This window comes from Macadamia integrifolia, chromosome 9 (genome assembly GCF_013358625.1).
Source record: "Macadamia integrifolia cultivar HAES 741 chromosome 9, SCU_Mint_v3, whole genome shotgun sequence".
NCBI lineage: Eukaryota > Viridiplantae > Streptophyta > Magnoliopsida > Proteales > Proteaceae > Macadamia > Macadamia integrifolia.
The window spans coordinates 31577030-31591728 of record NC_056565.1 but is presented as its reverse complement, the minus strand read 5'-3'; the positions used below and the strand labels follow the sequence as shown (position 1 = coordinate 31591728).

General features: G+C 38.5%; 1 protein-coding gene across 1 annotated transcript; it reads left to right on the top strand.

The window, feature by feature from the left end:
- The first annotated feature begins 259 nt into the window (after positions 1 to 259).
- Positions 260 to 14699, top strand: LOC122090021 (uncharacterized protein At3g49140-like). The gene is made up of 5 exons (XM_042659847.1): positions 260 to 431; positions 1122 to 1231; positions 8186 to 8335; positions 12780 to 12875; positions 14265 to 14699. The coding sequence occupies exons 1-5, from the start codon at positions 305 to 307 to the stop codon at positions 14376 to 14378; spliced, it is 597 nt and encodes a 198-aa protein (XP_042515781.1). The 5' UTR covers positions 260 to 304; the 3' UTR covers positions 14379 to 14699.

The window sequence follows — 14699 nt, the reverse complement described above, 5'->3', positions numbered from 1 at the left end:
AAAAAAAAGGACAAAGCATATTATGCAGACTTCTTTTTTCTTTTCCCCCAACTTTTGCAAGAAGCATTTGTCATTCATTGAAAAAGTATAAAAGAAGATTGCAACATGATTATTTGTGGGTACGGTGCAATTCTTGGGCCTGGATTTAGACTCTGATCTGCAATATTTTCAATTCATCTTGTTAATAAACCATAGATGCAGATTCCGTCCTGAATAGTGGGATTTGGGAGCTTTTCTTTCGACTGTCGCTGCATATTGAGTTTACACTTTCTTGTAGGCAGTTAATACCAAATACTCAGAAGATATGGAGCATCCATCGAACGGGCTTTCAATTATTGGATGTCTAAGACCTGCTTTTTATGATGAGGAATCGTATCTAAGAGGGCTCTTTCACAATGAAGATGGTGATGGGTATGCCTCAGACTGGAAAGGTACTTAATATTCCATAAATTCTAATGGAATCATTATTTATTGTCAGTTAATTTACCTGTATTCTTTCATTCAATTCTTGTTAATGAAATATACAGGAAAACTTCATGGTATAACAATTTACACATACAAGAGTGTTGATTCTATTCCATTTGGTGCACTAGGAGCTCGTTGAAAGGTTGTCTTTGAGATACATTAGAAAAAAAAACATATACATTCCAGAATTAGATGACCCTAACCATCTGATACACACGAAGGTTTTTAGATCATTGCCAAAGTTCCTTTGTTCCGTCTCTATAGAATCTATGGAATTGAGCAGATGTTAAGGATCGTCTGATTGGATGGATTCTTGTATGTATCACGACTTTTGAAATATCTGGTGAGGCCATCTGAAATCGATGATGTGATCTATCATCAATATATAATGTAAAGATCACAATGAATAAAATTTAAATTGTGCTCACTTCTGTTGTGTAGTCAGCTTTTCCAGTGTTCCAGACAGAAAGTATCGGACTTCCATCACACTTAAAGTGTACATGTGAACCTTAGAAAGAAGGGAACAAGTGGCTGCAATTTTTATTTTAATTAATGATTATAATAGGATTTGTATTTATAGTTTGTTTCTAATGTAGTAATTCTATTGGGTTGACTATGGGATTTATTGACTTTACCATTTTGAATTCGGTATATAGATGGTGAGAGATTGAACTTCAATTCTCAGAGTGCTGGAGCCAACATATGTTCAACATTATACAAGTTGGAGATTATGCGGATGGAATTGTTCTCTGTATATGGAGTCCAGGCATGTATATCGTATTCATTGTAGGCAGCTTTGCTAGATAGAGTTTCTGATCATGCTCAGTGCATCCTGGCAAAATAGTTGATATATTAGAAACATTGTTATTATTAATGGTTATTGTTAGTAGGGGATGTTGCTTTATTTGATGATAAAATCTTGGACTTCTAGTGTTTAGACGTTCAAGTTTGCGAATGCCATTTTGTGGATGCCAAAGATTAGGACTAGGGACCCTGCAAGAGCAGGGCTTGCATGGTTGCACCAACTTCCAGCCCTTTTAAGAAGATTTGAGAAAGTAATCCAGGTGAAGACGATTAGTGTCACCACTTCTGTGTCCTGTGGGAACTTTTACCAGTATAGGCACCTAGACGACAAGGCGCCCTATTATTCAATCCAATTTATTGGGGTGATCCTATCCATCTAAAGGGGCTAATATCAAGTCTGCATCTTATGAATTCTGATAAGCAGTAGTAATCCTAATTGAATGACAGTTTGTCTATGATAAGAAGGTACATATTGAGGACTATCTTTATTTAATCATTGCGGCCATAAATTTCATCAAACGAAATAAAAGAACCTTTGAGGCTGTAAGCTCTCTCCACATGATCACCCATGTTATGTGGAATATGGACCACTTATTGTGAGGCCACCTTATTCCAATCCAACGGTTTTTACTTGTCATACTTGCATATGATCAGATCAGAAGTTCCTTACTGTATCATGACTCTAAGTCAATCAGATTGATGAACTATGACGGCCTAGCTGGATTCCACTCATTGTCTGGAGTCGACATGCATTTTCCTCTTACTGCAAAATAAATGGATGCCATGTCATATTGTGCGAGAAGTAACGAACGTAGTCTTCCACAACTGTCATAAAAATTGAGTCATCTAAATACTGAAGGTAACCTACCCTAAGGTATGTGTCACCGCCATAGTATGAAGAAGAAGAACTACCATTGAGCCACTGTCACTTGATGCTTTCGACAGCATATTCTTCGGACTGGGTTGGAGAATAAGCTGTCCACAAACACACCACCATGTGACTGGGTGTCATAGTCAATACTAGGAATGTATGAACCAAATGTATGCCCCATCCCAGTGAATTAACTATAAGCTCCATAACCACCACCAATACTATAATCCGACCAGGTGCTCTCTGCAGTAAATGGCATGCCCATTTCCTCTATTGTGACTGTGAGGATGATTATCCCCTCTACTCAAACTCATTCCGCCAATAGATATAGACAGACTATCAATGTCCATACAATCTCTCTGCTCATCTCCACCGAACCGACGATGAGGCCCTTTAGTGTAGCCTGCACTCCTTATCTCTGGCTCTCCCTAGTGAATTGCATCAACTCTAGCTCTGACTCTGGCTTGGCTTGTTTATATGCTCTCGAACTCCTTCAATCCACCCCCACCCCCATCACCATCTTCATTTCCACCATCACCGTAATTGTCACCGTCACCATCACCATCACCATCACCCTCATGACTACTTGGTGAGCGATGTTGTGTCTGATTTTGAGTCTGAGGCTAAGGCTGGGTACGACCGCCTGAGGAAGTGGACCAATCATCATCTCCATCTGAATCAACCCTGCCAGGTGTGGGGTCGAATGGTTGGGGGGGACTATGAATGTTCCTACCATCTATAGCCATGTACTTATCAACATTGACCTCCATCTCTTACTCTACATAAGGGTCCGGCCTATCTCCAAGCTGATCCATCAATAGCTAGCCTGTATCCCTTACTCAGTCAATTAGAAGATCCTCGTTATCTAAGTCAATCTGAAAAACATCAGCAAGCTTGATCTGGCCCTTATCATTCTCCATACCCATGCTTATGTGCTGCATCCTCAGTCTCATATTGTAGTGCTATACACCATATCAGTGAGACGTTCTAAACCTAATCGATTCTGCCTTTTCGAGTGGATGTGTGAACATATACTCTAGTTTCGCTCACAACTGGACGCAGAACATGTCTGTGAGAGTACTTTGATAGCAATCTTCCTCAATTTTGGTGTCGTTCCCCCATATAACACCCACCATTTAGCTGCATTACAAGTTATAGCAAGTGCAAAAGATTATTTTAATTTCAAAATATTTAACACTTGTGTAAGTAACATACTGAAATTTGGATTGCATACTAGCATCAGTATTAGTACGACCCGCGAGTGCGACGGTGGCTCCAAAACTCCCTAATGCATCCTTGAATTCTTTCTTCTAGAACAATTAGAAAATAGTTAACAACCAATCTCTTTTAAATTGTAATTACATTTTAGATTGCTATTGTACTACAAAATTCACCTCCCATGAAATCTTCGGAAGGTGGGGGGATGATTTCTTTTCAAACTATGAGCGAGGTGAAAAAGAAAGATTAGTAACTTGGTTCCGGGCATCTACCATATTGCCAAGAATGATCGGTCATACAATTGCTATTCATACTGGAAAGGAACATTTGTCTATTTATATAACATATTGTATGGTAAATGAAGGAAAGCACATTCAATCTCCAAAAAATTCTGCGTGGTTTTTTCTCTAAAAACTCAGAAGGTTCTGCTAGATTCATGTTTTAAAATATCTCCGATACGTATCTTAAATTTAGCCGACTGATACGGTGACTGATACTTTAATCCTTGATCTTTAACATATCTTAGTGTATCTCTGATACGATACGATACCCTCTGATACGTATCTTTAATTTAGCCGACCGATACCAATACTTTAATCCTTGCTCCAGAAAGAGTTTGGGATTGAATCGTTTGCTCTTTTCCAGACCCTGATTGTTTAAGAACCTGATTGAACCTTGTCAGGGCTTGACATGTCGTGAATCCTCTTGAAAAAGAGGGGTGCCTTCGGGAATGCAGACATAGGCGGTGCATGGATGTTGTCATCTCGTGCCGTAAGATGTTGGGTTAAGTCCTGTAACGAGCGCAACCCTTGTTTTAGTTGCCACCATTGAGTTTGGCTTTGGCTTGTAGACTGGACCTTGGTTGCAACTTGGCAAGCACTTGCTTCTCACTGCTTCAAGAAGGCTCGGATTCAATACAAGTTTATGGCTATACTGATACCTTGCGTTTAAATAGTATGCTGAAATGACAAAAATATTATTGTCAATGACTCAATGTTAACATTAATACATCATATAAAAGAATGTAATGTGCATAGCTTACCAGCATTATACAGTGGATAGTTTAGCTTGCCCTCCCAACATTCTTCTATTATATTTACAAATTTCTTGTTGCCACATGGATTGGCAGCACAGACGTGTTCTTTCATCATTTCCACAGCAGTATACAAGCTGGGCAAGGTGGGCTTGGAAGCAAAATCCACCATCTTCAATACACCAACAATTGGTGACAAAATTTTCACCACTTTACCTAATTGTTGCCAAAATTCGTCTAATGAAATTGTTGCCTGTGCTACCTTACCATCAGAGGATCATGATTCCCTCCACCCAAACGACTCCTCCGAGGCAAACATGGATCTAAGATCGACTTTCTTCGATTCAAACTAACTCTTAAATGCAACATAGTTGGTGGCAAATCTTGTGAGATTGGGCTTGACCAAGTCCCCCCCCCCCCCGGGCACTTCTCCCTCAGTAGGTTCAATGGAAACCCATGATAATATACAAATGTGTTCACTTGCCATCCCCTCTCAACTACACTCTTCACAATTTTGAGTTTCCCCATGTCCTTTAAAATCAAATCAATGTAGTGTGTTGTATAAGGAGTCCAAAAGAGTCGGTATTTGCTGTTGTTCATCATTTCTGACCGACCTTCTTGTAGTTGCTTCTATTGTCTGTCACAATTCGAACAACATTATTTATCCCAACCTCTTACACTACCTCCTTCGACAGCTTGGACGTGCATTTTGCATCCTTTGTTTCTTTTGATGCATCAGCGAATTTTAGAAAAATTGTCCATCCATCACAATAAACCCATAAAGTTGATAATGGACTTTCTCATTGCCCTTGTCCAACCATCACACATTATGGTAACCCCGTAGCGCTCCCATAATACCCTCAATTCATCTATGTATTCTTTCAATTCTTTCTTTTGCTGTGGCAAATACACATTCATCACCTCGTATGCAGTGGGCCCCTTTATCCTTAGTCTAGCTTCAGCAACAACATCAAGCATCGGCTGGTAATAGGGACCTATAGTGCCCTCTCTTGGGATGTTATGAAATAGCATCAACTTAGGCACAACCTACGAGTGCCTAGAGCTATAATGCCACCATCATTACTTTAATCCCTAAAATAGAGGATCCTGCTTCTTTTTCCCATTTTAGACCTATTAGCTTATGTAAGGCACCGGGGGAAGGTTCATTGCTTTCCCGGGTGGGCGGTTTAGCCAACCGCCGTGCATCCTGAGCACCCTTTGGGTATTTCTGTTTTGCCCTTTCTTTAGATTGAAGATCAAACTTCCAACCATCATTATATCTTATTCCCCAAAACCCCGGCTTAAGAGAGGATTCTGACTGTAGGAGCAGAACGGGAGTTTTTGCCTTTTTTACCCAAAATAAGTGTTCATATTTAGTCCACATCCCCTTTATCTTACGGTGTTTGCTACCTTTTTTCTTGTACCTACGGGGATCCTATTGTAGTACTAGGTTCACTCGTGGTGGTACTACTAGAGTTGGAGCTGGACCTGGACCTGGAGGGGCGGCCCTTATACTCTATGTTCTCCTAAATGGAAACCCAGGCTATGAAGATCCACCATCTGCTGCTCTAGATGGACTAACTCCTCCTCTAGCATCTCTACGTGTATCCTCCTCCTCACAAAGATTATCTTGGCTCGACACTTTTTCCCGCCGCCAATTTCTAGCCTCATCCATTGTCTTTATATCATCATCATCAGGCACATATATGAGGTCATCGTCATAACATAGCATGGGAGCGTGAAGTGCCTTTTCAAATTCTACCATCGCCTTCTCCTTCACAGCTTTTCACTTATTCCTTCCCTTCACGTCCTCAACTATGTCCCTAGAAATATCATCAGGTACTTTAGTGCATGTAGCCACATTTGAGCAATTTCTAACCAAATGTTGCTTAAGTCTTGTGGCCCACCACCCATAATCTTCTTGTGACAGTAGTTGCACTCAGTTTTCCTTTTATCACCATCAATCGGCACTCTGTGTTTCCATGCAATCTATCCACTATCACGACTCCAATCACATGTCCTACCTCTTCTCCCTCTTCTCACCCACCTCGTCGCCTCCTCTGTCATCCATTATATATCATCCTAACACTGATGCATAGAGTCATTATTAATTTAGGCACTGCCTGACCCTACTCAAGCATGCATATTATGTTAGTGAAGACTTGGTGTGAAGTTGAGACGACGTACCGGGGCGAGGGTCGTTTGTGATCTACGACTAGCTCGACCACCAGGAGAGAGTGGTCGTGGATCAGCTCGACCGTTGCTTCTTTGGTCGTAGATCAGCTAGGGCGTGGAAGGACTTGCTTGTTCTGGTGCGCGCCTGACTCAAATAGGGGCTCATCCCTTGCTTGGTTCTCTCTTGGTCCAACTCGTAATTGACTTTTGACCCCGTGTTTGATAGCCCGACCGTAGTGATGTTAATTGTGGTTACATCCATAAGTAGCTTGGTCTAGAGGGGGGATAGCGTAAGTGAGCTAATGTGTGTAAGTCTAGTCAAACATGACTGTTCTAAGCGAGCGGGCCGCCCACCTTCGAATGGTGTTAGTCCTACGGACTATGAATAGATTCACCTGTGGCCTCTGGGCACGTTGGAACCGTATGAGTTCACATCATATGAGATCACTAAAAGTATATGGTGGCTACTTATATTTTTTTCTTACTTAAAAATATTAAACAATAATATAATGACATCATACAAAAAAATCAAATATGGTACAATATAACAAGCATCACGTACACTTCAAAATTCTTTAAAATTAATTTCATATTTTCCCTTTTTTTAAATCAAAACGAAATATTTTTATCCCCCCTTTTTTTGGAATTATTGAACTATTTATCCTATTTAAAAAAAATAATTATTTATCGGCTGGAAAAAAAAATTTGATATGTTAAAGCTGTAGATCGGCCAATGGTGATTAACATATATATAATAGAGTTCCATCAAAGCTATAGTAACCATCCTCCTTCCAATTTTATGTTGATGGAAAATGTATTTCTAAACCATAAAAATAAAATAATTTCATAAACCAAAAAAAATATATTCGACACTAAGGTTGTAGATCGGCCTCCGGTGTATAACATATAAAAAATCCATCCTTAACAAACATGTAGTTATGTTACTATTTGCAAAAAAATAGTTTTGGGGAAAGTGGTTCACCTTTTCAACCTTGGAAGTGTGTAGATCTTTAACAATGAAAGTCCTTGGAGTGATTTTCAACTTGAGGTGATGATGTGGCCAAACATAGGGGTGTCCCTTTGATTTTGTGTTTTGTAGGTGCAGAGAGGAGAATATGGTCAAGACAAGCGAGATGAGGTCGAAATTTTGACCCCATCTCATGAGACCTTGCCTTTTATAAGCATGGTTTGTACCATTTCAGCGACATGCGGAAATAAGGTGCGAAATTTCAGCAAGATGCCAAAATTTCAACCAAAACGATTTCATTTTTATGGCAATTGGATTTGTTCTAAGGAACTTCGTGATTCTCTTTTCCCAATTTTTTTTTTTGGGGGGGGGGTGGTTTGAAGGGGAGAGGAGGGGGTGATGTAGTGTGTATGACAATTCTTGTGGACTGGTAGAGCAGACATTACTCAATTCTTGCTGTCCTGGATTGGTGTTACTATTGTTTCTTCTCTATCAGTGATTGCTTAAAACAAGAAAATAAGATGGAACTGCATCTAAAATTGTTGGGGTTGTTTTTCTTGACACAGGAAATTATGTAGCAAATGGAATTTACTTACTTGGCGTAAGTTACAAATTGTTAGATAGTAACTTTTGCTTTTCACAAATACTGCAGTCTTCAATTAGTTTGCAACATTTCCAAGATGCGGAGCCTGATGTTCTCGTACATTCTTCTTCAGAGATCATAGAACGCTTTAATGAGAAAGGAATGAAGAGTAATGCTGCTCTTAAATCCCTCTGCAGAAAGAAGGGCCTAAATGTTGAGGTTTGATCACTTTTTGCCAACAAAGCTGTGTCTTTGTTTCGTTTTTCCTCCTAAAGTTCTATGATGCTCTGGTGTAATACGGATGATGGCTTTATTACGTATTTTTGTGTGTTGGTCTTGGGCTTGCATGAAATGACAACGCTGATATGATGACAATGCTGATATGTTGTATCAAACATAGTATCAGTGAAGTAGATTATCTTGTTCATATTCTAAATATGTCACATTGCACTGACTTGGATTGGGATTTAATTAATCGAAGATCACTGCAATGTTTTGAATGGGTTGTAGAGAGAATAAATCCTTGTTTGTTTGTACTAAATTGCTTAGTTTCTTCCTGCACTGTTTGGATGCACTGATATTCAAAGGGGAATGGTAGTGCCATTCAGAAGACATAAGCACAAAATTTGTCCCACTAAAGAACTTAAACTTTCTTCTGGACTACTGTGTTAATTTAAAGTACCATGTTAAAATATGCCCTGAAGTTGGATCCTGTAAAGGTCTTCAAATAGGATTTTCCTCTCATATCTTAATGTAGTTTGCAGTACATTTTTAAAAGAATAAATTGTGGAGAGGAACACTATGATGCTCACATTTTCAAGATCTGTTCCCCTATCCTCCACCTTCCCTAGCAGATGAGAGAGAAGAAATGATGGCTTTAGCCCCTCCAAAATACCACCACGACATTGTGTAGCTTCTACAGTCCAGATGTTCGATATGGGTCTTTGTCTCTGGTTTTTTTTTTTTTTTTCTTCATAGCCAGGTTGTCTTATTGGGCATTATCTGAAGCTCCTTATGGCTTGATGTTTCTTTTCTTTCTATTCCCTGGCCCGGTGGTGGGGCATGTGATTTCCTTGTAAAATTTCTTCTTCCATAAGTAAAGGCGTCCTAAGTGCCCCTACATGATTTTGTCGATGGGAATTATTGACTCTCTTTTTTGAATATGTTTTTTGAACAGGAGGTGATTATTCAGTTTAAGTTAGAATGTTTATAGGTTTCTTAGTTGTTTCTTAGTGGTTGGGCACTCGGTCTACCTAATAAGTTTTGGGTTATTCTGTTTGTTTTATTGCTCTAGTTCAATTAAGAGAATAAGGGTGTTCTAATAAGAAGCTTATATGACTAATTTTACATCCGAACTTTAGGTTAACTTTTTCCTTGAGTAGTAGAACTTTTACATCCTTCCTTTGAGTTATACTTCTCTTTCTTTATTAATAAAAATTGGATGGTGTGTTATAAAAAGTAATAAACAAACATTTTAAAATGAAATTACGAGTTTGGACTTTATAGCTATTAGGTGGGTGGAGTGCATACAACCCTGTCCCGTGTCAGAGGCCAATGCCTCAATTACCTTATATGATTGGTAGATGTCTTATGTACCGGTGCAGACCTCAAAGTGTATGAAAAAGGATACCATCGAGACCTTAGAGTTGGTATATCTGATGGTATGGATCCATATTGGAGCTTAGCTGCTGAGAGCCTACCCATGTGACCAAGGTGGTTTAGCTTTTGTTTGCGGTTTTTATTATTTTATTAGTTATCAGTCTGATAGTACTTCCTTAATTAAATAAGACTCACCAGGGTTGGTCTATACATGGGTCTGGTTTTGTTTTTGGGTTGAAATAGTTGGTTTTTACAGTGGTAGTTGAATTAGCATCACGAAGTTTGGATTGTATTTTTTGTGGGAGCTTTCTTCTGTAATAGTTATGTTCCTTTTTAGATGTTGGATGTCCTAGTTTCTATGTGTCTGTCGTTTGGCATCACCTTAAATCAAGAAAATCAGAGAATTTCATGTTACTATTTTGTGTTGATTGTTGACTTTTCTTTTTTTTTTTTGGGTTGGGGGGGAGTGGGTGGGGTGGGGTGGGGATGCTCCCTAGTCCCTAGGTGTGATTGCGTTAGTTGTTCTTTTTACCAAATTTATGCAACTTAAAAAATCATTACTGTTTTGCATTGAATTGCATTAAATTGATTATAATTCTTTCACCATCCGATACACTTAAACTTGAATCATCCCTAACTTGGCCCATCACCTGCTACCCAAAAACCATCCATGAAAAAGCTTGAAAGGGGGTTTTCTTTGGTCAACAGGCTAGAGAAGTTCTTTACTGCCCAAAACTTGCTCCCAGCCTGATCAACCCAATTGGCACCATATTCTATATTTCTGTTCCCTTAAATCTCATAATCTCCCAAAGTCCTAGGTTCCGTTTTCAACTTGCTTGTATTTTGGGAGATCTCAGTCACTTGATTGAAAGTCTCTTGAAAATCTCAACTCTTCTGATCCAACCTACTTAGTTTACCCTTGTTCTCAACGTTCCAAGTTTACCATAACCCTAGTTTTCATACTTACATCCTTTAAACCTTAGCTGCTAACCTGCTACAATTTTCATCGTTAGAGCATATCTTTTTCATATCAAACCTATTCCCCTTGAACTGTGAGTTTGACCCTTGAAACCCTGGTTTGACAGTCCAACAAGTTAAAAGTTGCAGAAGTGAGGGTTTTTAAGGAAGTTGAGGTTAGGGTTTAGGTGATGGTGGAGTGTGAGGGCTTTTTTATCAGGTAAGTGAACCTGGAGGTTGGAAAACTGAAAGTGAATTACAGTTCCAAAGGTGGAAATGGAGGTTTCTAAGGGGGTTTGACCCTACATCCAAAATGGGATGTGGGGAGAACAGAATTTTTTGGTTGGTTGTGTTGGAATGTGCAAGAAATTTTCCTGGTCAGGTGTGATTTCTCCTCACTCTGGGCTATAGGGTTGGATTCTTGGTTGGTCATAAGGTTAGATTTTTTGGCTAGGTTTAGTTAATGGGTTTAGGATTTACATTGGAAGAAAAGAAGTTGTTTGAGTGACTAGGGATTTGATTTGAGCACAAAGTTATCAGAGTATTTTCTTAAAAAAAAGAAAAGTAAAAAGTAAAAATTACCTGACATTAATTCTGTTTACAAAATCAAGTCTTATTTTCCCTTGTTTGGACTAGATAATATGGATTCATAATATAAGTACAGTGAATTTAGCAGACACAATAAGACACTTTTCATATTTCATGTTGCTTAAAATAGGCTGGATGCTTATATAATGTGCTTGGATTTACCACACTCCTTTCTCTACCACTAATTGTATTTAATAACTATTTAGGGAAGATGACCAGATTACATAGACGTAACCAAACTAAACCCGAACAAAAAATAAAGTAGCCCCATTCAGAATTAACCCAAACTAGACCAGACCCAAGACTGGAGTACTGGACCTAAATGCAAATTACCAAGTACCAATGAGAGAAAAAAATAAAATAAAATATTTGTAATAATAGCATTTAGGCTCTAGTCCAAACCACATCCCCCTCCAGCCAAAAGAGAAGATCTGATATAGGACAATTCAGTGGATCTACTGAGGATCATAAGTAGGCTTTGCCAGCACAGCTATGACTAGTCAAGTTATGTTTAAGTTCCTATGGATGACCATTAAACATTATGGCTGTCGTGGATTTTCACCTGCACTGCAACGTTATTCATTGGTCTTATGTCCTTAGTCCACTTTGTGCATTATCGCAAAGTTTTGGAGGGTCTGATTATTATGCACTGTGTAACATGGTTGCTGCTCCGTCTTCAGAAGCATCTGGAGTAAATATCCTTTAGACCTGGAGTTTTCAAGTGAGTTGCTCTCTCTCCTGACAAAGGCATACTCCTATCATACCTTTGCTTTCTGGCCAAATCCTTCATAAGTTGGCCTTTTTTCAGAGAGATCTTATTCAATACAGACTACAGATTGCTTCTGAATGGTCCTTCCACTTTCAACTTTCTATGGTTATCGACAAATTCTGAATGAACATACAATTTGTAAATCTCTATGGATGAGAATCATTGAAATGCATAGCTGCCAGTTGGACATCCAATGCTCTCCCAGGTTCCTTTTTTTTTTTTGGAGTCTCCATTTTCCGTCAGATTCAGTTTCTCAATCACCAAAATTAAAATATGGTTGTGTTTGTGTGTCCATTTTGTTATGGGTCAAAATATCAGTTATATTTCCCCCTTTTCTTGTGGTTTGATAGAATTACCATCACCTATGGAAATAAGTTAGGGAGCTTATCATTTACCATGTAAAACTTTGATGAGTTATGTATCTCCAGTCTTCTGTGGTAGATGTAAAGCTATCTTAAGCCAATTTGGACCCCTTATATAAGTAGACCATTTGAGTTGATAGAACCTTTTAAGTTTTAACTGGTGGGAAAGATAGACACACTATGTTCTTTGTTCCATGGTTGTTACAAAGGACCTGAAGTACACATGCAGACATTCTGCATACCTGAAACCCGTTCCATTCTTGAAACATGTATGTCATCTTTAAATTTCTCTCATTTACACTGTCAAATCTTTTGAGGTCCTTTAAATGATAAGGAAAACTGTAAGGCCTTCAGTTTACCAAAAGCCTGGTCATTCTGTTCTATACAGGGAGCAAATATCATTGGGGTTGACAGTCTAGGCATGGATGTGAGAGTTTTCTCTGGTGCAGAAAGTCAGACCCTCCGTTTCTCGTTCAAATCTCGGGTAAGCATTTTTCCACATAATAGAATATCATGAACTTTATTATGTTTTCAGAATTCTTGTGTACATACAATGACTCTGTATGCTTCAAAACAGTCAACGGATATTTTCCTTTTTGTAAAGCTATATATATTAAATGAAGGGAATGAATTAGTCACTGTTTCTATCTTACGACGTGGTACTCCACATTTCAACAATAGTAGCCTGAGAACCAGTTTGCTTAAATAACCGACACAACTAACTACATGTGGTAAGACCCAGGTAGGAGTAGGACTACCTAAATAACCATGCGTAAACAGTTTACACACTGAATTTTCTTTGCTTTTGAGCTTTAGAAGGTTAGTCAAAGTTGGTGAAGACCAATGTTACTTAGGGTGGTTAGGTCTTTATCACTGTTGGATTTTCGTATCCTCAATATAAAGATGGGGTCCGACTGGTTGGATGTGAAGTGTTGTAAAGTGAAATATGTTAATAAGAAGAGACTGATGGCATAACAGAAAATACTGGCATGTTATATACTAGTTGACAAGCGATGTGAAATATCTCCTTTACCATTTATTTTACAAAATCTTATTAATTTAGTTGGAAATTTGTAGTTGTCAATATACAAATGTCTGAGTTAGTTCCACCATTACTGTTGGTACCCGTTAAAAGATTTTCATGTTGCTTTCGTTTCAACTTCGCATTACAGTATTCTATGACCCAGCAGATGGAGCTTCAATGTTGCAATGGTTAACAAAAATTATATGCTTAACGAAAATCATCCTTAAGTAGTTATGAAAACTTCTCATTGTTTCTTGAGCAAACTTTATAACAAGGTGATAATCAACTTCTTGTGTTTTTTTGTTATGCACATGGTTCTTCTCAAAAACTTCAAACTTTTTCCCTTATTGCAATTCAGCAACATAGGCAATTTCATTCATGCTTCCGCCTCGTATATATCTGTATGACCATCCAGTAGGATTACCTTATAGTTCTCATGAGAATGAATTTAACATGAAATGAGAGACGGGGTTTTGCAGTAGTTGAATTGGGGTTCATAGAGTCAATGATAGGTTTGGCTTACTTCAAGTAAATGACAAAATTCTTCTTCTTTTTTTTTTGGGTAAATTTAGATGTTGCCTTAACATGCTTTTGGTTGAAGAGTCTCAAGAGGATCTCTAGGTACCCTTAAACTGATATTGAAAATATCTGTGGTAGTGACAAGAACATTTCTAGAGTAGACTTGTTTCTTAGTTCTTATTCAAATACCGTGTAGTTGAAGACTGATAGCTTCTCTCCCCTTGGACATCATGAAATCTTGAGACATTGAGATTTTTTAATTTGATACCTTCCTTGATACATTTAAAATGCTTTGCAAATTATTTTTGGATACTTGGTTATTGTTTGCAGGTTACATCTGGACGTGCTGCCGAGAAAAAGATTCAGCAAATGTTGTTCCCAAGGATTCAGAGGAAAAAATTTAAGGCTCATGATGAGGGTCTGAAGAACTTAGATTCTTTTTAAACTCCATATATTCAAAGGAATTGCTTTTAAAAAATAAGTCATTATATTCAATATCTCAAAAAAGTTTATATGGCCAGTTCAACTCTGACAAAGGTTCTCCCTGCACATGCATTCTGTTCAGACACCTACTGTTATTTGCTCTTGCAGAAGGGTGAAGCTTTGGCCTAAACCTTACAGAAGATGAATTTAGACAAATGCTAAAAATTTAACCACCCTATCTGCAGTGAAGTTCAGTGGTTCGCTGTCTAACATGTAATAAGAGTACCTTGCACCACACATCTTGCTGCTGACTTTGAACACACCCACCCCTCCCCCCCCCCC

Excerpts from the sequence above, each read along its gene's own strand:
- LOC122090021 (XM_042659847.1), top strand. The coding sequence starts at position 305 with ATGGAGCATCCATCGAACGGGCTTTCAATTATTGGATGTCTAAGACCT. Across the intron at positions 8,336-12,779 it reads AGAAGGGCCTAAATGTTGAG|GGAGCAAATATCATTGGGGT; the intron begins GTTTGATCACTT and ends TGTTCTATACAG. Across the intron at positions 12,876-14,264 it reads GTTTCTCGTTCAAATCTCGG|GTTACATCTGGACGTGCTGC; the intron begins GTAAGCATTTTT and ends TATTGTTTGCAG.